Source organism: Sturnus vulgaris, chromosome 1 (genome assembly GCF_052056855.1).
Source record: "Sturnus vulgaris isolate bStuVul1 chromosome 1, bStuVul1.hap1, whole genome shotgun sequence".
NCBI lineage: Eukaryota > Metazoa > Chordata > Aves > Passeriformes > Sturnidae > Sturnus > Sturnus vulgaris.
In genome coordinates this window covers 28,367,549-28,395,421 of record NC_142243.1, presented here as the reverse complement: position 1 = coordinate 28,395,421, position 27,873 = coordinate 28,367,549, and the positions used below count along the sequence as shown (strand labels likewise).

Below are 27,873 nucleotides of genomic sequence, written 5' to 3'. Positions count from 1 at the left end.
ATCTTAAGGTTTTTCTACAAGTAACACATTTCAGAAGAACTTGGTTTTCTTTTTTTAGTTCCCCCCCTTTTTTTTTCATCCCTTCTTTGTTATCTATCCACACAGCCTGCATAGCATGTTTTGCTTGCAACACCTTCTCAACCACCTAAACAAAACAAAGGAAAAATACCCAAGCAAATCCAGTCATCTCTACAGCTTAGCATCCTATCCCTGGAGGGCATGCATCTCTAAAATTTTGTAAGTGTTCCAGGCACAAATAAGTCAATCTTTATTCAGGGTCTGTCTGGACATAAAAAATAAATCTAAATCTTGTATGATTATACAGAGTAGATTATAGTCCCATCTCTATAGTTATTTTAGTGGAAACTAGCAATAAATATGGTCTCTGCACTACGGAAAGTCTTTGGCTTGAAAGTGAGTCAAACCTCAATAAGTGTTGTGTTCTATCTAGTGAATAAAAAAGCTGTGTAAACTGCTCTAAATAACTTGACTTAAGGAATATATTGTGTCACTGCATTTTCATTATGTTAAATTTGCTGGTTATACTTCAGGTTTTATTCTGGAAATTGTTATTTAAGGTAAGAAATGCCATAATTTTCTTGGATGGGAATGCCCACCTGTATGTTCAGTAAGTTGTTCTGTCTGATGCAGAAAGAGTTTGTCATGTCCTGTTTTTCCCCACAGGAGTTACCATACTCAGGCATATGCAAGAGATCTTTTCATATGGATTTGGTTTTCATGCTGCCAGTGATAGAAAAGTTGTGTTCTCTTGCTGCTGTCTGCTGCACATACAGTGCCAAAGGGTAGTATGTGTAGTGTTCAGAGGTGATGGTTGAGGCAGACTGTTAGGGTTTTTAGTTCTGATTACTCCTGTGCATAGCAGCAGGTAAGTTTTTGTAAGTTCTTCTCTTGTTCAGAGCACTAATACATAACTATAAACGTTTCTAAGAGCATTTTAGTATTTTTAGACCAAGACTCTTACAGACCTTATACAACTATCTTCCAAAAATAAAGAATGATAATTAAAAAAACATATACCACAGTTGTCAAACAGGTTTCATTTGAAAGAATTGATCACCTGCTTTGTTTTAAAGATTGTGAAGCATCTCTGGGAATTTGACTTCTGCATTGTTTTGCTAAGTGTCTATGTTTAAGTGTGCAATCTTTCTCAGAAGCACTCTCTCAGTGCCCTTTTTCTGTCTTATGAAGTGGATTTCACCTCATTTTCTTTTCCCTTTTGTGAAAGGGATGAAACTGTTTCCCATTTCTTCCATCTGTTTCATTTTTTTACAATAATTATTGGTTTATAATGATTAAACAGGTGGAAGAAATAGAAAACAGTTTCATCCCTTTCACAAAAGGAGAATAAATTCCATTATCATAGCAGATGTTTATTTCTATGGGTTTATTTTTGTAAGAATTTCTTAGTGTTAACAATTACACAGGATATCAGTCTTGTCCTAATCTTTCGTGAACACTTGACAGAAGAGATTCCCATTTTAATTGATAGGCTTTCAGCCTAATATAAAGAGTAGAGTTCCATATATTTCAGAAAAAAAAATTCTTTGCATACATATTCTAGAGCTGTGTTTTGTTTTCTCCCCCGTTTTACATATTCAGTCTTAGAGGAAAGTCTAGTAACTTATGTTGCACAACTTCAGTGACTGATGAGCTTTGTAAAAGTTGCCAGAATTCGGCCAGCCCTTGCCAAATGACCATGAGTAGATGGCTTTGGAGCTTGCTGTCAGAACTGAGATTTTTCTAACTGTGTTTTTGGTTAGCATTCAGTTGCATTTTGAAATTTTATGCATTAATGCTGTTGAACTAGTAACTCTAATAGTCATTTTAGGGGAATGTAGAATGTTCTGTGTTTTCCTCTTGTAGGTCTGGAAATTCAAATGGTGTCTTAAAACTCGTAAGCAGTTTTTAGGAGCCTGCTTTTTGAGTTTTGAAAAAAACAATTTTAAATCTTCATGACCACACAAGTTACGTTTTGTTTTAACAAAGTTAGTTTGTGCAGTTTACGCATCACTGTTTTCGATGAAATTAATCCATTATCAGCATTTATGAAAAGACCTTTTAATTTCATTTCATCAGGCTTTGTCTATTTTTAACCGTAGTGAGAACATAGTGGATTTTAAAAATTACATTAAACCTTTGCCTTAAAAGATGATTCAGATCAAGTATAAACATGGAGAGAATGAACAATGAGGCAGATAAGGTCTTTTTTAAAGTTACTTTGGATAAATAATAAATATTATACATTATTGTAAGTATGTAGCCATCAGAAATAGAGGAAAAGTAGTCAGGAGGTACTGGTGAAAAATGGGGCAATTAGCATCAGAGAAATTTTGGATAAAATCAAAAATTAAGAGGAAAGAAATTTTAATGGCAAGCAAGGTAGTATGTGTGAAATAATCAAGGGTTTATATGAAATAAAGAGTAAAGCTACAGAACCTGGAAGAAAGCAAGGTGAGAATAAAGAACTATGCAGTATTTCTCCAGGGGAAGTATTCCATTGTTTTTTCAGAAAGGTTGGGATGTTAAATATAAAATTTTTTTGTTTTATTTTTCTGTGTTCAGTTTATCGACTGAATTGTATGCAGGCTTTTAAAAAAACTTGAGTTCTAGCTGTTCCCTTTAAAATTGGACAGAAGTCAGTTCCTGATCTTTGTAAAGTGCTCAATGCCTTCACAGGAGACCCAGCAGGCAGAATGAGAAGCCTTCATTCTGATTTTCCAGCTTTTATATGGCTACAATTAACTCCATATGATACACATTGTTGTCTCAGTGACTGAAGTTTCCCAGGAATGAGTTTATTTCTGATATCAGGAGCATGGTGTATTTTTTGTGTGCAGCATGGGCAGCCAGGATGCTTTGTTGAGCTTTTGGGAAGCTCTGGTGACCTTCAGGATGTTTTTCCTCTTGCCTCAGCAGCAGTCAGCAGCTGGCCTCCTGCCCTTTTCGGGTGGGTGTCCCCATTGCCACCCCTTTCCCTCAGGGGGTTCATGCCCTTCCTTCCTCATCCTCCTGGAGCAGTCCAGTGCCACACAAGCCCCTCTCAGCTCTGCCAAAGGCCATCCTTGTGATGCTGTTTGTTTGGCAAGGGGGTGAATGCTCATGGTGGAACTGAGATCCTGTGCAGAGCTGGAAGGGGCTCTGTGTGTGTACCTGTGCTGGGGACTCTGACTTGAACCGTCTGACAGGAATAAAAGCCTGTTATGTTTGGGAGTTTTCCAGAGAAGCAACGTGCTTTGTGCTGTGCTTTGCAGTGTAGTGTAAAGATTCCTAAGCTAGAAATAAGCAGTAAAGTGGTGCAGCAGCACAGCTGGAGTCTATTTTCAGTTTATTTCAGGAGCTCTAGAATTCCTCCACTGCCTGATTCAAGCTAATCAGAGTCTCTTTACATAATAGTGCCATTTGTAGGCACACAGAACAACTTTTTTTTTTTTTTTTTTTTTTTAAGCAAAACACTGCGGTGTTCCTTTTGAAACATTGGGTGCTTACAGAATTGAATATTTCAATATTTTATTTCGGTAAAAAAGATAAAGGAAAGTTAAATGTAGTTATCAGAGAACATGTCCTGGGCTGCATCAAAAGCGTGGCCAGCAGGTCAAGGGAGGTGATTGTGCTCCTCAGCTTTGTTGCAGTCCTGCATCAGCTCTGGGATCCCCAGCACAGGAAGGACATTGACCTACTGGAAAGAGTGTAAAGGAGGATCACCAAGTTGTTTAGAGGGATGGAACACCTCTCCTCTGAGGAAAGGCTGAGGGAATTTGGTTTGTTCCTGGAAAAGGAACTGGAAAAAGTTTTGGTATGACCTTATCACAGCGTTCCAGTACCTGAAGGGAGCCTACGTGAAAGATGAAGAGGGACTTTTTCCAAGAGTGTGTAGTGACAGGACAAGGGGGAATGGCATCAAACTGAATGAGAGTAGTTTTAGATTAGATATTAGAATGAAATTCTTTACTGTGGGGGTGGTGAGGAACAAATTGCCCAGAGAAGCTGTGGGGACCCCATCCCAGAAAGTGTTCAAGACCACGTTGGATGGAGCTCTGAGCAGCCTAGTCTAGTGAAAGGTGTCCCTTACCCACAGCAGGGAGATAACCAGAGGATCTGTAAGGTCCCTTCCAAAACAGGCCATTCTCAGGTTCTGTTACTATTAATATCAGGTCTATTGGAATATGTTATCTACTGAAGCATTTGCTCCTCTTTTCAACAAAGGAAATTTCAACTGAAAATTTATCATTTTGATGGGGAAATAGCAAGTAGTTTGCACATCTTTATATTAAATACAACGTTTAACTAAAAGTAAATAAATATGGAGAGATTTCTGTGTTGTCTTAGAATTTTGGTTTGGGCAATCAGATTTCTGATGGCAACCTCAGCAATATTTACTCTGTTGTCTAAAACAAGGTATTTTTATGATAGCCATTTTATTTATATTCATATCCGTATCTTGTTTGTTTTTTTTTTCAGATTTAGAATTTGTTAAAAGATGCAAAAAGGGGAGATAAATCGTACATTATTTTAGATAACTTCTCTGAGTATAACCTCTTACTTGCTATTTGTGAGTGGCACTAAGATTGAGATATTCTGACAAGGGTCTGGCATATATCTTAATGGTTCAGAGGATTGTGCGTCACTACTTTCAGGAGTCTGGGTCTTTATTTCATAACTTATCTTGAAGCCATGATCTCATACATATTGAAACTTAGTAGGACATTTATTTTCTGAGGATGATTTAATGCACAGTCTGAGATAAGCTTTATTTCACTGATGGTACACATTGTTTGGAGGGCATTAGAACAAAGCCAGGTCTTTCCTCTGTAAGAAATTTGAGCATAAATGTAGTGACAGTTTTCATATATGTCTAATTACATAACACATCCAAGATGAAAAAACTACCTTGTAAGAAAATTTACTTTGTGAGAGAACGAAGAATATATGGGGCTGCAGAAGGAATGGAAGAGGCCAGCTTGGATCATCCCTAAACACGAAGTAAAAATTATATCTCCTATATTCATTGTTAATTAGAGTTTATCTTTCATTGAGGTGAAATGTCTTAAAACTTTTCATAAGTTCTTGTCTAATGTGTATTGCACTTGCTGCATGCCTGGCAAGCTCCAGGACTTCCAGTGTCTTTTTAACAAGAGCAGATTCCTTGGGTTAAAATGTTCCAGAACGGTATTCTTGCAACATAGTTATTCAAATACTTTTCTTTGTCTAAATCTGGAACCGGATATAAAAGAGGAAAGGGAAAGCCAATCTTCAAAAACAAAGGAAAACTCTAAATTGTTTGCTGTACCATCCTTTGATAAAGTTCTGAATTCAAGTTTTGTTTTCCTTTGCACTCCAGAGGTCTTTCACTGTATCAACCAACTTTGCTTTTTCTCATTTTTCCTCAACCAAAACAAGCTATGTCTATTAAGCCTGATCCCCACAAGTGGGTGAGTCAGAAAGTTCACAGATGGTTTACTCTTCCATTTATTTGAAATGTAACTCCATTGGAATTGGAATGTAGCTCCCTCACAGTTAGTCTGTTCCCTAGGGTTTAGGTGAATTTATTTCCAATTGTACTCTTGCCTCTTTTTCTTTTCTTCAAAATGAACTATTTTATTAATATATTAATACTTTAAAATACTTTTAATAATCAGGCATGTGGAACATTCAGAATGTTCATCTGTGAGTTATTGATGAATACAAAAGTTTGGGAAAAGTTAAGGTCTGTTTATGGCTGTAATTTCCTATTTCTTAATGTTCTAATATTAACTTCTGGTGTTTTAGGGTTTTTCTATTCATGTAAAGAGTATTAGATGGAATATATTTATTCTGAAATTGAGGTTGTCCTTTTAGATCATGGGAAATTTAAGGTCTCTGGAAATTCAGAAAATTATGAGATCATACTTTCAGGTTTTTCTGTTTAAGATACATTAGTTACAACTATTTAAAAAAAAAAAAAAAAAGATGTGAAGGAGCAGAAGAAGAGAGATGTGAAATAAGGGAAGATGATCAGAAGATTGAGCTTCTCTTTCTTGTCTTTTATCTTGCTGCATTTCAAGGTTCATTTGCCTCCTCCTGTTTCCTCCCTATTTTTCACTCTTGTTCCCTTTATCCTTTTTCATTATTAACTCCTCATCCTTCTTTACTTCTCGTATCTTTTCTGCTTACTTTTGTTCTAATTATCTGTATCTTACATGCTCTGGAGATTATAATTGTTAATCTGCCAAACTGAATAATATAAAATTAAATAAACATCCCCAGTGTGATCATACTGAGATAGAACTGGATGGATTAGGAAATAAGTATGAATCCTGGGACCTGAGAATGTTGATAGTTCATTACCATTATGTTGTCTTTTGTCCATGACAACATTAAGTTGATGAATACCAGTGACATGTAACTGGTGATTTTCTACTAGATTAGACAACTTAATGTTGTTATAATACCTGTATTTTAGAACTACACATTCATAAAACATTTGAATACGTTTATGTTAAGTTTATATTAAACCTGCAATAAATAGACATTTATCTTTTTCTTTTAAATATACATTGAGCTTGGTTTAGGAGTGTATCTTTCTAGTTTGAAGTATAGGTGACAGAAACGATACTTTACTAAATTGATTTGTTTATCTTATTTCTATTTTACTCTCCTAAAATAAAATGGGATAAAATTATGGATTGACAAGGTAGATGTTGCTTTCTGCAAAAGTTACTGATTTTTGTCAGGATTTGTGGCAGGAATGGTTTAAGGAAGGACTCACTTAAAGGTGGGGAACACATTTGTTACTTGGGAACAGTTTGTTGAGGAAATTCTTTGTAAACTTGTCTGAAAATTGCTAAAAGATGTTGTGATTATAATGACAAGTCAGTGGTAAAATTCCTTTTTTTTTTTTTTTTTTTTTATCAATATAGTACTTACAGCAACTGTCCATAGTGGGTGCTGGCCTCTAAGGAGGCCATGGAATAAATTGGTACAATCTTTAAAATGTTTCTATATGTATCATGTCATTTTATAATAGACCTTTCATTAGGGCTATGAGTTTCTATAGAGGAGGAAGATAGTAAGTTGGATGATACAAGTAAGCATTTGTAAAACTAACTCAGGGTATGCTGACATTGCAGTCAAATATTGAGTGCATTTTACAGATCTTTAAAAGAACTGGCTTAATTTAGCTACATTTTATACCTCAAGTCAGTTTTTGACACAGGGACTGTTTCTCTCCTGTTCCTAACTGTTGGTTAAATATCCAAATAAATCCATAGATCACTATTTGATGGATTTAAAAAACCCTTGTGAATGTTAGAAATGCATTTAAGATGACGTACTGTCTTGGAAATATTAGGAATGAACCTCAAGCTAATGCAACTTAATTTTGAAAGATTTGTTGTTGTTTAAGCAGTCTTTTATCTTATTTGTTACAGTTCTTGACATTCTTGTGGGCAAGAAGCACTGTTACTGTGTATGAGTTCAGATTTCATAGAACATGTTTTACCCATCTTTCTGTTAAATTATATGCTTCTGTAATACAAGCTGCATTTTACAGTTTATTTGATGGGGTCTTTGGTTTGTTGGGTGGCAGATTTATTTCATAATGCTTTCATGTATATCTGTCATGTACACGCAGTGACTAAATGTTCGTAGTAAGTAGGAGTTGCTTGGTTTCCATCCTTTTCACACAATACCTTCATAATTATGTCTTAGCTCATTCACACAGTCACGGAATAGTTAAGGTTGGAAGAAACATCTGAAGATTATCTAGTCCAAACCCCGTGCCAAGACAGAGTTACCTAGATACTCACTCAAGGGTATTTATCCAATAGTTTATCATTATTGTTTGAAGGCAAAAATCAGTCTAGATGTGTAGTACTTCTTTCTTTCCCTGTCAGACTCCCTATGACTCATATTTGCTGAAAACAATCAATTTTTCATTTCCCTGAAGTCAAGTAAAGTGGTTCTTTAAAAGGCCAGGGGGTCAGCTACAGAAGGGACAGTCTAGTTTTAAAACATAGAAAGCTGTGTATTACTATATGTGTCACACAAAAACTGGTCATTAGAGGTAGCACACAAAGGAGCAACCATCTATCCTGGGGAATAAGCTCAGAGAAAAATGAAGGAAGTGTGAGAAAATATAAATGAAGAACAGATTGATGGGATAAAACCATAGAAAACAGATTATAGGATAATTTTAGGATTGAAGCTATCTATTTCTGAATACTTGAAGAGAGATGGCTGAGAATTTGTGTTCTTATTCGCTTTTTTTATTAGGTGAATAGGGAATTGTAGGAAGTGATAAGAGAGTAAGAAATAAAGCTTAAGAGAGCAAATGGGCTTTGGCTTCTAAGCCTGTAGAGGACAAGTAGCCCAAGTGTATTAAACTGCTTAAATTAAATAGTCAAACAGATATTGTTTGGGATGATTAGGGATCTCTATAAGCTTGCTTGTGGGAGCTATTTATCTGAATAATGTTATTACCTTGCCAAGTAAGTTTCTGTGAAAATGCAGTCTTCCTTAGAGTGTGTCTCCCTGATACTCTGACACAAAATGTCATTTGATAAATCACAGATAGTCCTGGCAGTAGGGTTTAATGCTGCCTTTGTCAATGTACTATATTACAAGGTTTATTCTTGCTTGCCATCTCCTTAGAATCCTGGAATGACAAAGAATTAATCCGTTCCAGCTTTGATATTAAATTGGAAAGGCAGAAGATGAAATCTTTGTAATAAAGCAGATACAAAATTCAGGTCTAATGTTTTTGTAGAGAAAGGGAAAAGGTTTGAGGTGCATCAGGCAAGGATCAGTAGAAAACAGATCTCCAGGGGTGTGACCTGAACTTAAGGGCTTTCCTTTGCTTGATGTTCTTGTGTGATACCTCTCTTCTGTATCCTCTAGTAACTCAAGTATTATCTGTTATGGTCCATATTGTCCATAAAGGTACATAAGAAATTAGTGAGATAAAGCAGTTAATTATCTGAAGAAAGTACTTAATAATGAAAAAAAAATTAAAAATATTTTATATAGCAATACACTAAAAATGCTGTTTAACTATACCAAACTTGAAAACAGCTGGCTTAGATGGAAACAGAATTTTTTAAAATTTGAAAGGCCACACCTAGAAAATTTATGGAAGTAGTACTTGAAACATTTGTTTCTCAGAGCAATGAACATAAAGCAGATTTCCCAGAATAGATTTAAAATGACAATTGTTAAGATAAATGAGCATATATTAATATTTAATGTGTGAAAGTATAATATAAATACTGAGTTGCTTTGCTATAGTAATGAAAATAGAAAAACTCAAAAACTTCCAAGCATACAGTTAAGGCACAATTGTAGTCACTTACCAGTTGTTTATTTCATTAAATTTCAAGTTACAGCAATTAGGAGAACAGTATTATCCCAAAAGTTAGGTCTTGAACTCAAACTGACTTTTTTTTTTTTTTTTTGCTGATCAGCCTGTAGCATTTTTTCTTTGACTTTTATATTTTAATTTTATCTGTTTAGCATTAAACGTTTTCAGTAGCCTTAAAAGGTAGCTGAATGTGTAAATATGGCAGTGGAAACAATCTCTGCCTCATGCCATGCCTTTGTAATTGAGCAATGGTTGGGAGGCTGTGGCTCGTAGGCAGATGTCTGCTAGCAGCCCATTCCTATGGACAACAAAGCTGCTACTTTTTCAGTGACTAACTTCAAACTTACTATAATATTAATGTTTCCACAGGCTCAACACATGTAATACTATAAGTACTCAAAGATTGATTTCAAAATATATATAGCAACATTCTCAGCCAAAATGGTGATAAATGAGAACTGTTGTTGCAGTGTCAACACTTTCAACATACACAAACTTAAAAATGTTCTACAAAGGAAATAGAAATTGGAGAAACTTTATATAATCAATAATGATTTATTTTTTAAAAATCATTTTTGGTCAGGAATATTGCATTATGGACCTTCAGGCAATTTCTTATTATGTAAACTGGAGCACAATTTTAAAGAATATTAAATACTTGCCCCAAGAGATCAAATCTGCTTATGCTGTCCAAAGATATATGGAATGTAAAGGAGACATGTTCTGTTTCACTTCCCCGGATTGTATATGGCCACCTTATGCTAATTTTTTTATAGAGATTTGGTAATACCTTGCTGATTACAAAAACTCGTCCGAATTAATCAAATTGCACTTATTGCGTCTATGTGTTTATTTATATATAAAGTAAAATGCAAGGGCTTTGGCAATGCTGTATGTGTGTACACAGGATCTATATATCTGCATCATGTGAAGCCTCCCCATGCAAATGTAGTTAGGCGGCAGAGAATTTTGTACATACCAAAATACCAATGGAAGTGCTACTCTGTGCTACTCTGTTTGATAGATTTTGATTGCCACTAAATGTTGGAAAGCTTATGATAGCATTGTCAAGGCTTGTTTCCCTGAGTCCTGGGGAGAACAGGCTCTAGTGATCTCTTTTTAAGTTGCTCTTCCTCACTGTGCCAAGCATGAGATCACTAAGAACAAAAGCTTAGAAATAGTATTTAGGACAGAGAAAGGGCAATGAAGTTTATACTGGTACATATTCACAGCAAGTGCAGGAGCCTTCATCACTTGTAGTTCAAGATTCAGATTCATGTGTACTTGTATTGCTAATTTTCTCAGTTTTATGGTTTAGTTATGTATTTGACTTTAAAGGCCTTGGTCCCAAGAGAAAGTATAATAGACAATCATGATTGCAAGAAACCAAGATTTTGTGATGTCAAGAGTCGCCACAGTATAAACATTAAAACTTTGTAAGAGGAAGGGTAAAATGAACTCGATACTTTGGAAACAAGAAACATGATAAAGCAACGTGGGGGAAAAAATTTCTAAAGAAGAGGGAAAAAATAATTTCAAGAACTGTCTGTGCTATGAGGCAGAATGGAAGAACCAGATGTAGCTTTGAAATTTTGTCTTGTAATATATCCTTTTCAGTAATTTTTGAAGCCATAACTGAAGTTTAGGTTAAATAGGTTATGAGTTGAAAGTATACAAATAGAAAAATTCAGAGAATCACAGAATCAGTAAGGTTGGAAAAGCCCTCAAAATCATTAAATCTTGCCTTTGACTGAATGCCACCATGCCCATTAAAACATATAATGAAATACCATGTCACTTTTTGGACATTTTTCCTTCTAGACAACCTCTACCTCCCCTGGTGCAAATTGGGGCTGTTTCCACTTGTTCTGTTGCTGGTTGTCTGGGGGAAGAGGCCAACCCTCACCTGGCTACACCCTCCTTTCAGGGGGGTTGTAAAGAGTGATAAGGTCTCCCCTGAGCCTCCTCCTTTCCTCCAGTCTGGACAACTCTAGATGCTTGTAGCACTTGTGACAGACTATTCCCCTTCTCCATTGCCCTTCTCTGGACACACTCTAGCAAGTCTGTATCTTTCTTGTTGTGAACACAGGATTTGAGGTGTGGCATTTTGGGAAAAACAGAAACAAGTGAATTAGTGTATTTTTTAAAAGGTATATTTCAAAACCTGTAGAAATATCCTCAAACTTACTATTTCCCTGTTCCCACTTAAAATCAGAAATAATACCTGCTAAATTTCTAACCAAACTGATTTGACTCTTAGTGCATAGATTTAGTATTTAGAGTGAAATATATTGTCAACAGCATTCCTTATTTTAACAGACAATTGTTCATCATTCTAACTGAAAGACTTGTGAGCTGGGAGCCTCATTATCGGGTGATAATGACCATCCAAAAATAAACAGGAAATGAGAAAAGGTTTGTATGAGTTTTCAAACTCAGTTGTGATCATGGGATCTGAGGACTGGAGAAGCTCCCAAGGCTCATCCTTCCTGGTCTCAGTGTTTTTTAACAGACTGACAGCCTCTTACTTGCCCTAACCCCAGGGAGATGGCCAACACCTGGCTCTGGGGCTGCCCACTGCCAGCTGTGGTGATGGGACAGACCCTGGTGGTCATGGCCTGCCCTGCTGACCCAGAGGATCCATGGGCTCCTGGTCCTGCAGAGCCCAAATACTCACAGCAGCCTGATATCCTGAATTTTCCTGTCAGACATGCACTCTGAGGAGCTTTCAGACTGTTGAAGACATAATTTTCAATATGTCAGGAAATAAAGGAGTCCAAAAGACACTCAGAAAGTTAGCTGGAGTAATTTTAAAATGTAGAAAATCTGATGCGTTCTTTTTCTTATTTAACAGTTTTTAAGTACACTGAGGACTTAGCTGCAGTTCTACTCAGGTTCTGGAGTCTGTTTTTGTCCTTTACTTATTTCTCCGTTTGAAAGCTCTTCCCACTAGCAGACTAAAATTAAGCCTCCCCAACTCCCTGTTGTTTGCCATGTACTTTTCACTTGAACATCTGCTTAGGGAAGAGGGATTTGGTGGGCATTTTTTATTAATGTGGACTAAAGAGGTTTTGGCACATGCAGTCAATATTGCTTTTTTTTCACAAAGAAGTCCTTGTCTAAGTAGTTTGTAGCAATGGGTAAAATGAATCTGTCTTGCTCCTTGTGTTGCTGAGCCCCAGCAGGGTGGATGGGTAGAAGAGGCAGCTCCTGCTTTGGGTGTCAGGAGGAAGTTTTCCTCTGCAGCAGGGGCTGCTGCTCCTACCTCTCTCTTGTTCTACCTCCTCCATTCCCTGTTGCAGACGTAATTTGCCACTCGATGCCTGCAAGATAGGTTGGCAATAAATCCCCACAGACCAATGTCTACCGAGCAGGTATTTGTTTATTGCAGCACTGGGGGTTCTCCACCAAACTCGCCCACCCTTGTCAAGTGCTGTGGTATATTTATAAAGTAAGTATTGCTTAGTATCATTTTGTCACTACAACATCATCCCATACACGCCAGAACTAATTTACACAGTATGAGCTCGTGGTTATTAGATAGCTCTTTTGCAGTTTGCCTGTGTCTCCCCAATTTGGGGGCTGTCAGGGGTCTTTGATGAAGGCTTCCAAGGTCTTCTTCACATCTGAACTTTTCAACTTTGTCTTCGGAGCAGTTATGGCATTCCTTGGTCTATGTGGTCTTAACCAGCCTAAATTCTGTTTTGTGGCTAATTGGCTTTGCATTTGCCAATTTTTCAGCAGAACTAATACTTATCTTCTCTAAAGCTATCCACCTGGCAAGTTCTGTTCTTCTTTTCTTCTGTTCAGCATTAGGCAACTAGTTAACCATATGTTAGCCATTACATTGTATAAAAAGCTATGATTCAGGTTATATAGGTATCAGATTATATGGGTATGTAATAAAGTAATGATGTAAGTTATATCACTATAACTTAAACTATATAAGCACCTTGTAATTTAGATCAAAGTTGCATTGGCGTCATAGTGTATTTATTTAGGCAGCATCCTCCAATTCTGACTGAGTTTCTAAGAAGCATTTTTTGTTATTGTCGTAGAACTCACTGAGTATGTAATTTGGAGAGTGGAGTTCAATTCTGATTACAGAGTGTTACCCAAAACATTGGTAGCAGCAGGTTTGGGAAGGTGTCCTTTAGACCAGTGGACAGTGATTGCCTTGGCCCTTCTTTTCAAGGCCACAGTAGATTTTAAATTCTCATTGCAAGAAAGCCAAAATCAAGTGTTTATCCTATTAAAGGTTTTAGATGTTTGTTTCCTATGTGAAATTTGCATCAAAAGATGCAAATTAGAAGTCATAAACCCCAAAACTGAGGTGTGACCTATATTGAAAGCTTTGGCAGTGAGCCTGCAGCCATACAAATGGGCAGCAGAGGACATGTAAGCCACTGCCTTCTGTGAGTTCAGCAGCAGCCATCAGGCATCTCTTACCAGCACAGACATGCTGCAACCCTGAGTAATGCTTGATGAGCCACATGCTTACTGAAATAACCTTTTTGTAGAAAGGTGAACAGTTTTTACTCAATGGTGCTGCATAAAGGTTTGTTGGCAGGCTTGGCCTTTCTAATGTACTGGAATTTCTAGACCAGTAAAGCTTTAGATTAAGCACAGCCATAGCTCAAACTAAATATGCTAAAAGCATTGTCCAGTTCTCTGAATAAAATGAACTAGGCAAAAAGAAAAAAAGTTGTGCATGTAAATTTAGATACGCACACATTTTTGTACTGTTGCATCCACAAGAGAAAGTCCATAGAATACATAAAATACTAGAATACATAGAATACAAAAATTGTGATGCCAACTGATTGCTGGATTTCTCTCAATGCTTCTCTTTGGTTTGTCTGTCAAGAAGAACTTTTGAGTTTGAGCTAGGCTTTGTTGGTGTGCAGAAGATCGTATATATATGGTTGGACCTTTTGCTTTCCTAAATTGTAATAAGGTGTATAAAAAACTTCTGTGAAGCTTTTATGTTTTGTATGCCTGTGATGTGAATATATAAGTTTACAAAAGGCATATGGAGGTAGAAAGTGGTTATTACTCTATATTATATTGTAAGTGTTAAAATTAGTTATGGCCCAATAAATATGCAGGTTGTTATGACTTTCTGTGGAGAATTACAATTCATAATTCAATATTTTTTCTAATGTTTATTTCCTTTTAAATTGAAAAACATTTCTGTGTACATAACATGTAAGTTTTACCTAAGTTGTCTTGTGAGTCTTTTTATTTAAGGAAAAAATTCTTGTGAAGAATTTTTCTTCGAGGATGAGGAGAAAATGTAGGAAAAATATGCGATCTGCACAAATTTTCCTTCTGTTTTGTGTTTTCTGATTGTAGGAGAAATGCTACACAAAATTCCAGTCTCAACTGAGTGCTCAATTTTCTTCATCTCAAATTGAGTCACTTTAAAAAATGAATAATAATTTTTAATGTGGGCTAAACCTCAAATGGTTTTGAACTTACTATGTAAATTTGTCTTCAGTTATAAAAAGTATCTTTGTCAGGGCTGAAAGATAGTTAAGAAAAAAATCAGACACTTTGATACTTTTGCTTTTATATATGCAGGTTTCACATTTCTAGTGTCATTTTAATTGTTTTCACTTTTATTCTAAAACAATACAACGTTATCCCAAGTCATATATTTATAATTTTGGAGCCTTAATTTAAAACAGAATTTCTGCAGCATGGTGTAGAATCCACCTACTTTTTTCCCATGTACTTGTAATAGCTTTTCAGTTAGCAGTCTTCCATGCCATGCCTTGCCTATTTATTCTGACCCAAACTCACTGGGGTGTGAGGTAGGAAACAACATCTTACCTCATCCTAGGCAAACTCTGGATCCTGGGCCACAGTTTCCCTTTTTCTCCTTCCACCCTCTTGACTAAATGCAAATTGCAACAGAAGAAGGGTTGAACAGTAAGAGTGGAAATTAATTCAGGCAGGGGACAGAATTGAAGGTTTTCTGTATTCTGACTGAATACCCAAAGCACTGCCCTAGTGGGTAATAAAAATAACAAAATAGCAAAAGCAAAGAAAAGAGAGTTTTTTCATGAAACAAACATTATATTTCAAGCTACATTAAATTTGTACTGTGCCAGCTATAACATGGGATTTAAGCACTGCCATGACAGGCTATATATACACATATTTGGAAACCATCTCTCTTGAGGAGAGCTTGGAATGCAGAGACTTAGACAAAGAAGAAATTTGTCCTTGATTTTAAAAACAGCTTACGTTATTCCAACAGAGTTCAAAACCGTATTTGTGTTTTAAGATGAGTGGTACTTAGGAATTTACTGAAATTGCTCTGGAGCGCTAAGATGCTGAGGCATGCAGAGCATCTGTACTTTTAGGAAACAGAGAGAATACAGGTTCTGTTCTGATGTTTGTGTTTGCACTGGCATTTTACAGTGATTATTTAGATGATTTGGATCAGAAAAAACTGTAAAGGAATCCATACCATTGTTTTTGCCTCCTATTTATTTCCTATTTTTAGAAAAAGCAATCTTAGGAACAATTTCTAGTTACTTCTGTATGTATATTCTGGATCTTTTTTTTGCTTATTTTTTGATGAAAAGCGTGTACTTGATTATTTTTTAAGTAGAGTCAATAACATTTTATTGGCGTTTCTATTCCATATAGCTTTCTAGGACAATTTTGTGTTGGCTTTTTGTTTTTTTAATGTAATTCCTGAAAAAGGGTAGAACATGATCCTATTCTTCATATCCATTTAGGACAACTTATTAAAGCTGGAACATGTTCCCAGTATTAGTTTGCCTTCTCGAGGCTGAGAAAGAAGAAATAATTTTTTCTGAGGGTTGTCAGCACTGTTAAGGAGTATGCAGGCAGAAGATGGTGTGCTGGCATTCTTCTCAAAATATCGATATGTCATTTTGAACACTTTGAAAGATCTCTATTCTAGCTTGGATACTGTCACATGAACTGAAAAAAATGATTGAATGACTATAAGCAGAAGATTGTGAAAAATTATTCTGCCTTGGCTGTAGTACTCAAAGTAATTACAGCTCCTGGCCTGAATGTAGAAATCTTTGCAAAAGTTTTGCCGGACAGCTAAAGCAGAATTTACATCTGCAGACCTTTATGTTCTTAACTGTAATTTCAAACATGAGGACAATGCTTTTTGGATGTGACTGTTTTAAACTCATGCATGAAAAAGGGGAATAGTTACATTGTTGCTCTAATAGAGCATATTTTCTTCTTGATACTTGACTAAGAAAAGTGTGGAAAAAAATGAAAAACAAGAATTTAATTTAATTTCAATAAGTAACATAACATAGATTTTGCTTTTAATTACAGTTGCATAGGCAAAATACTGATTTAAAGATAAATAGACTATCTGGCAAAATATGAGATGAAAGCATAGTCATTGCTGAAAGAAAACCTCAAGGCATTGTTTTAAAACCTCTAGAAAGCAGTACATTTCTCATATATTTTTTTTTAATTTGCATAATAAAAGATGTATGAAGAGACCTTGCTGTCATTCTGTTTGATGTGTGTTTAAACTTTCCTCCAAAGTTCAGAAAAATCCTTTTTTAGGATGAGTCTCAATCACCTCTGTCATACATCTGCTCATCTCACACTGCTGCTTTTGTAGTTATTGACAGCATTAGCATAAGAGGCCATGATTTTTATATGCAATCAGGTATATGAATACTGAAAAATATATTAAAATAATAGGAAAAAAATTAAAGAATTTTTTGTCAGGACCAGTTTGTGTGCTTTTCCTGGTCAGGAAGCATCTAACCCAGCTTCTAATTACAGCTGGTAATAAAATTTGTTGCTTAATGTATGTATTTATTTATTCTTTTTTTTTTTTTTTTTTACATAAAGTTGTGATTTTTTTGTTGTAATTCAAATGACAAAGCAATAAGATTATAGATGATTTTATCAATAAATATTTGCATTGACTGCCATGAGGCCTGCTAAACGACATTGCTTATAGCTGACAGTAAAGTTGAAATATATCCAGTTAGTGAAAATAAAAAAAAAATTATTGAGGCCACACATAGTCTCAGGTTTTTTTATTTAAGAAAATTTGGTAAATGAAAAATGTTGCAAAAGCCATACTTATTACTGTGTAAACTGTGTATGAAAGTGGGAGGGAAACACCTCCTCCAACACCTCTTAAAACTTTTTTTCAGTGTTGTATCCTGTTAATAGCTGCTATGAACTGTTACAGAACTGTTACATAACTGTTGTTCAAGTCCTTGGCTGCTGCATTTTCTCCTTTTAGGTCACATAATTTGCTAAATGTACATTTTAGAGTCACGTTTAAGATGCTGGATATTTTTAAAGTCTAAGAACTATCACAATGCCATGTTTTGTTGATTTAATTAATAAAAGCCATATTAGGTCCTAATGTTTGTAATATTAAGTGCCGATATAATGGCTCTAGAGAGTCCTGTTCTTTGTTCGTTCTTTGCTTCTCTACTTTCCTCAGGTTTTGCTGTAGAAATAAAATTGCAGATGCAAAGTTCATCTGTTCTCTTATTCATTGCTTTGGTACTCATTACTAGGTCAAGGTGTTGTGGCCATTATGCACATTTGGCCATTGTACATTCAACTACTGCATTTTAAAGAAACAAATGAGTTAAAATTATTTTTCATGTATTGCTGAGATAATTTAATATGGAAAAGATGGTTATGTGTATGATGAGTTCTAAGTGGATCTTAGTTCAAGGGTTTTATGTAATGACAACTTACTGAAATAATTGCTTTGTTATCCTACACGTAGTTAAAATAAATTGAAAAAATATATATCTACCTGATTCTGAACTGCAGGGATTTGTAGAATTCTGTTAGACAAAAGTTACTGAAGCTGATAGTTTTTAGAATACCTGAGAGATTTGCAAAAATCGAGGTTTTTGACAGCAGCATTTGTTTTCTGTGACATGACCACTGAAGAGATTTTTTTTCTGGAAGGTTCCTATTTATCTTTATATTGTCCAGCTCCTCTACTCACTGGCAGCTCTGCCAAAGGAGATTTTATAGTGCTGGTGGACATGACCATGTTTTGTGGTTGACTCAAGGACAAGAAAAGTGACTTGAAATAGTCATGAAAAAAACAACTATTAAATAGCATAATTAAGAATTAGATCTAAGAGTGTTTCTGAGCATTTTGTGTTTACTTGCTACTTTTTGCAGTACTTGTTAGGAAGGTAAAGTATGTTCTCATTTTCTTTGTGCCCACAGCTCTCATACAGCTACAGAAAATTACTAATGTGCATTGCGAAAAGCTATTAGCAGTTTTGATTGTTGTTTTTTTAATTACAGTTCATATTATGTAAATCAGTGTTCTGTATTTTCAATTTCTCTCTCTTTATTTTTTTATCCAGATTCCACCAAGAAAATTAAGGATGTCTTAGAAGAATTCCATGGCAGTGGTGTGTTAGCAAAATATAATCCTGAAGGGGTAATTTTTCTCGTTTCTTAATGATCAGAGATGATGAGGACAATTTGCACATTCTGTAGCCATTGTAAGCATTTGAAATAGAAGATTGTTTATAAATCAGGTGTTTGGGGTATTTGAAAGTGTTTGGAAAGCAAAATAACAGGATGCCATACGATCTGGCATATCTCTATAGTCAGTTGGGGTCAATTATCCCAACCGTATCCCATCCCAAATTCTTAGGTACCTTCAGCTGCCTCACTGGGGGGCTTGAGAAAAGGCCTTGATGAATGTATCTAAAACACCCCTCTGCTACCAGCACTGTTTTCAGTACAAATCCAAAACACAGCTCCATGCAAGCTACTGTGAAGGAAATTAACTCTATTTCAACCAAAATCAGCACATAGATCCCCTTCCCCTTTCCCCTCCTGACCCCCACCAAAAAAAACCAAACACCTAAAACACCTCCACAGCCCTTCTGGTAAGATTAATATGGTTTTCAAGTTGCTGAAGATTGGAAATGTTAAGCATATTTTCAAAAGTTATAAAAGTGAAGTCCATTAAGATTTCATTTAAAATTCTGTTTTCCTTGTGTTGTTTCTGGTAGTGAGATTTTCTGATGTTATGAAACAAAGAATTCAGCTGAAAAAAAAGCTGCGTGTGCACATTGTCGTTACAGATTCACCACTAGACAAAGTATTCTGATTTGACTGGAAGGAAAAGCCAGATTGTTTTATTTTCTTTTCTTATCCTCAATTGAAATTTGCATTTGCTTAGCACATCCTAATAGTGTGATTCAGAGTGTAGCTAAATAAAAACCTGTTTCAGTAATGTTTCTAATAGTAATGTACTTACATTATTTGAAATTCAGGATAGAAACATGTGCTAACCATTATGAAAATTACTTGATCCTACATTTCAGGATGTAAAATGCAAAAAATTGTTGACAATAATACAAATATTGTCAACTAATGAGTTATAGCTTATTAAGTATTGAAAAATCATTTGGTACTTTTGAACTTGGCCAGGCATAATGCTAGTTATTTTAGTCAGTTTCTGAGGAAAAAAATTAATAATTCAGTGAAACAGTGCGAGTTGATCCTGTAAAAGATCATCTTAGATTTCCACGTTTCTAGTTAAGTACATTCATAGAATATAAATGGATAGGAATGCTATTATCCATAGGCTGTAGGACCTCCTTTACCTGCTTTTTGTTAGAATGTATATACATACTTCAGGTTTTGTTTTTTTGTTTTTTTTTTAGAAAAAATGTGAACTGATAAAATGGTCTTAATCTATTATATGTTTTTTTCTTCTATGTGTTCTTCACATGTGTTCAGTCATCATTATGAAGTCATCATTATGAAGTGTACCCTGTTAATGTAAATAATATCTGTCCACTTTGTGTATTTAAATAGTATGTTGCCATATGGGTAACATATTTTCAAATTGTCAATTGTATATAAACTTGATTATCTAAAGTGGTGTGATTAGTCTCTTTTAATAAAGTCATTCTTCCAATTTGTGACTACATGGGAGTTGAGTCATGGCAAGATGAGTGCCCAGGAAGACTGCTCTGCCTGGAGCCAGGTGATTTGACAAAATCTGTGCAAAGCCAAAATTAATAAGCAGTTGGTCTTGAGATGAGTCTGTGACTCTGCATGGTGTCTCCCTGTTCTTCATTTCAGTGCTATTCATTTGCAGGGTTCTATCAGGGTATTAAAACATGCAGAGCAGCAGGGCAGGACAGGAGGAGGGTAGGGGAAGAAGGAATTCAAGACAAGACACCCTGTGACAACTTCAGTGTCTTCAGCAGGAATCAAGCTATTCACTGCTCCTGGGTCAGTACTGGACCTAGGCTAACCCTGACAGCTTTTCTACTTTGCTGCTCAGCACTTAGACTTCAGGGAGTGCAACGTAAAGAAAACATAGCTAGCAACGAACTACTTTGGATCTACTAAGGTTTGTTAGCTCGAGGTTCATACCATAAGCTGCTGAACTGGAAGCAAAGTGGCTGAAATTTCCTCTGGCACTGAGTGAATATTCTGTTCTGACACGTGAACTGCCTTTGCACAGGTGTGTCTGTATTTCTGGCATACATTCAGCCTGCTGTATTGGTAAACTCTACAGAATGATTTGTAACTTGATTTTATGTGGTTGGATGAGGACTCTGTGTATTGGGAGTAAGTAATTAACTATTATCTGTGAGATGACAAAAATTAACTGATCCAACTGGCATCAGTCTTAGTGCAGCTATTTGTTTCCACGTATTCTAGGCAGCACTTTTGTTTTGTGGTTTTGTTTTGTAGAGGATACCATCATGTTTTTATTTTACTTCACTCTTTCCTAGATCATTATCTTATGAACACTCCAAATTATTTAAGTCTTGTTCTACCAAAAGATGATGCCAGTTTTTTTACCAATAAACATGGGTAATAGACCTATGGCAAATTCAGCAAAGTTATATATTTATTTAAATATTTAATTACATATTTAAAGAATTCAGGAATTTATTGCACTCCCCTGGTTTTACAATGCAGTTTTTTTATCACAAGCTTATCTAATGGCATACCAATAGCAAAAGAAAAGCCATCCATATTCAATACTTGCTACCTGAAATAACCTGGTTTGTTTTTACATTATTTTATGTCTTATTGAGTGAGTGGATTTTGGGATTAGGGAAAGTGGTGTATATAATTATCATAAGGTTATCTACTATAGGGAATTTATTTATGGAACTTTTACTCTGCTTTCAGTGTAAGGGAGATGCTTAAAATTTCTGCAAATTCTATTGAACACCTGCCCTTTCATATTCTTCTCTAAGTCAATATCAAAGACGTAATTTAGAATAGATTTTATATATGGTATAAGACATATCGTCTAAGACCTAAGCATCTTGGAAAGCTGCGATTGATAAATACTCTTTTAATCATTTGAGATCTATTTATGTTAATTAATTTCATCCGTTTCACTTTGAGGGGAGCATTGAGTAGGTTGGCAGGAATTGGGGAAGTAGATAGAGCTAAAGACAGCATCTACATGGGCAGTAAGTACACAGCATTTTGTGCTTGCAGTCCTAGTGTTGTCATCATTTTTGAGTTCATCCTAATTTTTTGTTTATGGAGGAGTCCATTGGTTTTCTTGGCCACCTGGGCATGTGCTGGCCCATATTCAACTGACTGTCAGCCAGCATCCCCAGCTCGTTTTCTACTGGGCAGCTTTCCAGTTTTCCACCAGCCTACGGAGGTGCCTGGGCTCGCTGTAGCCCAAGGGCAGGAGCTGGCACTTGGCTTTGTTAAACCTCGTATCACTGACCTTAGCCCACTGATCCAGCCTGTCCTGATCCCTGCGCAGAGCCTTCCTACTCTCAAGTAGGAAATCAAAGCTCTTGCCCAGCAGGGCGTCATCTTCAGACTGAGTGAGGTTCAAGTCATACCTTTGTCCAGATCATTGGCAAAGATATTGTTCAGGACTTGGTGAGTCCTGGGAAACAGCACTTCTGACTGGCTACTAATTGGATGTAACTCCACTGGCCCCCACTCCCTAATCCCAGCCACCTGTCCAGTTCATTACCCAGCAAAGGGTGTGCCTGTCCAAGCCATGAGCAAACAGTTTCTCCAGGAGAATGCAGTGTTAAAGGCTGTGCTAAAGACCTCAGAGGTCTTTTCCAACTTTAATGATAACATTCTTCAGAAGTCCAGGTAGACAATGTCCTCATCAACTAAGCGGGTCACCTTGTCATGGATAGAGTTGAGGTGTCAAGGACCAAGGAATCAAGCAGGATCTGCCTTTATGAAACTCCTGCAGGCCTGGCCTGATCCCCTGGTGTTCCTGTATATGCCGTGTGGTGGCACTGAGGATCATCTCCATGAACTTCCCATGTGGATTTTAGAATATTCAGTTCTGATAACTGAATTCAGTTTCATTTACATCTCTTCTTGGTAACAATTTTTTTATGTTTTTTTAAAGTACACACAGAAGAAAGACTAACATTGTAATTGTTTATCTTTCTTGGTTGTCTGTCATTGCATGTTTAGAAATTAATTGCTTGCACTGTCTAATAAAGACTAGAAAGCTGACTTAGAACCATTTTCTTGACTTACGTGCTAACGCAAGAAAATGGGATACTCTATTTAATGTCTTAAACCTGCTCATCTAAATCACTAACCTTTCACTAAAAATATTTATATCATTAAAAAAAGCTTGAGTGTTGATGACACTGCACTAACGTATGTATGTTCTTTCTTTCCTTGCATGTGTTACAGAAACAAGATATACTTAATCAAGTAAGTAATGTTAATTTGATTTTTTTCTTTCTTTATGCATAGATGCAGTATATTTTATTTTGTAGGCTTTCATTGAGATGTAATTATTAATAAATACTGCATGTGGCTATTCTTTCAGATAAAAGAGTAATATTTAAATCTGAAACCAGAATGCATTCCTTTTCTGCTGGCAGAATTTTTCACTGAGTGAATTTCATTTTTGTCATTCACAGTACATAATTTTACTAACATTAATTGAGTTGAATATGAAAAATAAGTTAAGAGCAAGTAATTGACTTGTTCCATACTTGTCACAGAAATTTCTCTTTACTGTGAGGTCTCATAATGGTCTCTATTACTCTGAAATGACAAGAACACATCTCAGGAAAAAATATTAAAAATATTAAATACTGTAACCATATAATATCATTTATACATAGCAGGCTTAAAATTGCAGATTTAATAACTTGAATAAGGCTTGTGCTGTGCTTTAAGCAATTGTGACTATACAGCAATTGCAAGAGAAGTGGTTAAAATGCTCATCATCAACCCAAGGAGCTACGCCTGAGGAACTAAAACCAGGGCCTAAAACCAGGTATAAAAGTAAAATGGGGGGAAAAAAAAAAAGGAAGGGAAGAAGAACTAATCAAATGAATCCAATGGACTGTTTTTTTAAGTGACCTAGTTATTCTTTCTTTATAACACAAAGGTGTTTAAAAGCTGCACCTCTGCTGTTCTGGGAAGCAGCAGCCAGAACATGAGAACAAGTCGAGAGTGAAAGGATTAGTTTTGTAGGAACCCCTCACTTTGTGGGGTCAGAGGCCAGTTGAGCTTTTGGAGATGTGTTAGTAAGAGCAGAACTCCCCATTCACAACAGGACTTTCTTCAGATGACCAACATTATTTATTTTTAAAAATAAGTTCTGTGACTTCAGAGAGTCCTGAAAGAGAAGGTTTCAACTTTAAAGCAGTCTGTGACCAATCTTGAGTGTAATCTCATCAGTATTTAGCTAATTACTTCGTCCAATGAGTAGGTGAATAATAATAGAATCAACAAACTAAATGAAATTTGGGTATTAATATCACACTGGAAAAGCATGATGATGTAATGGTCTGTAGTAAATGGAATGAGATGGATGTGTGCAGAGCAGAGTGTAGTGTACCCTGGTCCAACTGGCATTCTCAGATAAAGTGATGTGTATGCAGTTGATCACAAGGTGAATGCAAAGTGGTTTAGTCATGAAGAGGAGAAGGATGTTACTGGGTTGTTCTAATAGTGTTCCTTTGGCCATGGCAGTCTGGGAAGAAGACAAAACTTGTGAAAGAGGTGGCGTCTTAGGCCCATTGACATCAGTGGAAAAAGAGTTAAAATTTCAAACACACAGGAATATGGTTTGAAATTTTGTGTTCTTTCCCTCAGCTATGTTCTTTGATGTGACAGAAGATATTAAATTACTGTAAAGATCTTGCCTTATTATAATATATTAAGAGAAGTATTTCTACTACAGATAGGAAGATTTAATTTTCTCTAAAAATGGTACTGCAGAAGTCACATCTTTCTACTTTTGTCTAAATGATGGGATGAAGTGAACTCAAATTGGAACTAATTTACAGAAGGTTAGTAGGATGTGCAGAATTGTAGCATATATAATATAAGAGAAGTCTGTCCCTCACATGTGAGATGCTTAAGTTGTATCTTTGTAGCTACAAAAGAAAAGAATGTAATATCTTATGTGTATCACCAGCAGTAAACTCCTGGTTTCAGACATTAGGTACTCTTGTTTTTCTGGCTCCATGGGCAAAATTTCTAGGGAAAGCTTTCTGGGTACCTAGAGAGTTGGGAAACCTGCCAGGCAGAGATGTTGGCAGTCTGGCTGTGAGCCTGCTTTCTGTGGAGCATTTTGAGGGCATTGAGGTGTAAATATTTCAGATAGTCAATTTCTGCTGCAAAACCATTCTGTTTTGAACATTCTTTATTATCTTTACTGGTTTCTATCTCCTTTTTTCAGTCTGTGCTACCAGTGCTAATCTCCCTCTGTGATATCCTCCTTTCCTTTTGATACACTTCTCTGCCTTAAGAACTTATTTTTATCCATTTTTTCCTTTACATTATTGTATTGCACAGTACCTTTATATTTAAACTTTATGAGCCCATTGATACTTTCATTTACATGCCACATGTTAAAAAAGACAACTTAAAGAGCTTTAGACAGACTATTTAATTATGTTGGGGGGATGTTACTTGTTTTCATTATGAAGAACAATATATTATGGTTTATGTTTTTTTATGTGATGGCTTCAGCTGTGCTTGATTCACTGGCATGGTGGCATCTAGATAATGTTTATGAAGCTGCATAGGAAAACAAAATACAGCAAAAATACTTGCAGTCATAATTTATTGCAGGAATTAATCAACAACTGGAAATGTCTTGAAGTCTTCTTGTGCATTAGAGATATTGATATATACGAATGTATAATTGAGCAGATGCCACTGCTCATATCCTTTTAATTATTTCTAAGCTATAAGGTGAAACTTAGGTCAATTAGTATAGCTGCACTTCTACTAAAATCTGAATATTTACTTAGCATAAGGTGGATGTAACTTGACAAATGGAACGTGACATTTTAAACCTTTTTGTATTGGTGTATGTTTTTATTCCAAGTGAAGGCTCCAGTTAGGCTCAGTTTGTGTTAAATCTCAGCAAACTGTTCATCCATGAAGTGAAAGTTTATTAATTTGTATTAATTTTCTTAATTTTAAGCACATAATGAAAATACCAATTCAAACATTTATCCATGAGTAGGTTTTTACACAAGCTGCACATACAGATAAATTGTTTCAGCCAGAATTTTTTGTCAGAACTGATGTTTTCCAGGGATTCATTAATTTTGCTATTTTATTTGGCTTTTGTCTGAACCGTGCCACCCACCCCATTTTTCCTGACCAATTCTTCTGGGACAGAATGCAAACTATCTACTTGTCACTTTGTTTGATATGCAATAATTTCAAATAGACTCTGAATGATAAACTCCTACAGGAACCTTCTAAAAGTATGTGATTTATCACTCTTCTTAAAACTCGCTCCCTCACTTTTTTATAGTAAATGTAGCATAATTAGTAAGAATTAAGTATTAAATACAAGTACTTATGTGTGTAGTACTTAAGAATATACAAACTCATGCACATATAGAATTATGTATTAAGGAAAACCTGCTGATTAAAAAATGTTTAGTTTGTTTTTGTTTTTTTTTTAACCTGCGTGTAAGATTGGGATGAGATTGCAGTAGCTGGTGAATACATTCCAGACTTATTTTGGTAATTAGTATCAATTTATTTTAATAACATGAGAATGTTATGCTCAAAAATCTAATTATTGCGTAAAAATTTGAGTTTTCCCATTTCCATTTTATCTGTTTTGCTAAGCTCACTTCTTTGAAGAGCTGAAGGAAAATTTTGGCAGTAATTTATGTCTGTGTATTGGTAATACCCAAATATTATTTGTCCATATGGAGTATTTGGTAGGAGCAGCCTGTGAGAGCATGTGGGGTTTTTAAAATTTTGTTTTAAGCATTCATATCAGTAGATACGGATTTGAATGCTGATATAGCTAAGAAATTGTTTTATTTGGCTACCATAATTCTAAGAATTAGTTATGTAGAAACTGTATTAAATGGAATACTTAGATCAGAAAGTACTAAGGACTTTGAAGTTAAACCAAATTTTACCCCGATGGCCAAAGCCAGTCTTATGAGGAATTCAAATTTGGTTTGAATTTCTGCTTTATGAACAGTTGAAATACATTTTAAACACGGAGAGCTTACACATTCACATGTGATTCATGGGTTTTAGCTTGTTAATCCTCTGTATGTAGTCTCTCCACTTGTTCTCCACAGCTTTTGGCAATGTCAGGTTTTGAAATGGGATAATCAATGAATCTTCAAGACTTTGAGTTTTGTGGGACTGCTTTAGCACTGGTATTCACACCTTATCATGTATTTGTCACTCCTGCACTCACGTTGTTTGCCATTGCTGTAGCACTATGTGTGAATCAAGGCCCTGTAATATCTACCCTTACTCAACAGTTCATTTTTCACATAGTGGGTCAATATAAGTAGTTTAAGAAGTAATCAGTTAAAGGAACTTACCCAACCCCAAAAAATAACCCAGAGCAATTACTGTCAGTAGATGAAAGCTGATTATATTTTTGGCACCATTTGGAGATCAGACAACGTAAATTAAAAAGTGCTTAATTGAAAATTACATTTCAACATAATTATTTTTCCATTATCTGTGAAATGTTCTTTTTAATAAATGAAAACCATATGTCATGGAAGTCTCTTGAAATGAATGATTTTTTTTTCTTTTCTCTCTTACATTCTGTTTTTCAAGATACTGAAAATAGTGGCTTATGTTGAAATATTTTGTACAAATCTAAAAGAAGAAAAGACCAAAGAGAATGTGGTATTTTAAAAGAATTTATGGGTGGAGATTAATTTCAAACACTAGATCATGTCTTGTTCCCATTTATGTGGCCAGTGTGGTGGGGAGGAATAAAAGGAGCATTACTGTACCTCCTCCTGTCCTGCTCCATCCACAATAGCAACTCTTTTGTTAAGAGACTATTAATTTTTTGGTATCTTGTGAGGAGAAAAAAAGTAGAATGATACAGCTTCTCTCCCTTCTTTCAACATGTCATCCAGAAGAACTGGTTGTTGCATTTACACCAGCTAGGAAAATGTAGGAGAGAGTTAAACCTCTTCTATTGCAGTTGTTAGGATGGATCTTGAGTCAAAAGGTTCCATTTTCTTAATAAATCATTAGTTTTC

At 35.6% G+C, this 27,873-nt stretch overlaps 1 protein-coding gene across 6 annotated transcripts in view; it reads left to right on the top strand.

The window, feature by feature from the left end:
* DGKB (diacylglycerol kinase beta) overlaps positions 1-27,873 on the top strand; it is a 377,865-nt gene that overhangs the window by 89,392 nt on the left and 260,600 nt on the right. For 4 of the 6 annotated variants that reach the window (XM_088162374.1, XM_088162367.1, XM_088162383.1 and 1 more), the window contains 2 exons: positions 18,730-18,806; positions 23,048-23,068. In XM_088162374.1, the coding sequence (XP_088018500.1) occupies positions 18,730-18,806; positions 23,048-23,068 (98 nt within the window). The remainder of the gene's footprint in view (positions 1-18,729; positions 18,807-23,047; positions 23,069-27,873) is intronic. The other 2 variants (XM_088162387.1, XM_014894413.2) reach the window with 1 other exon arrangement.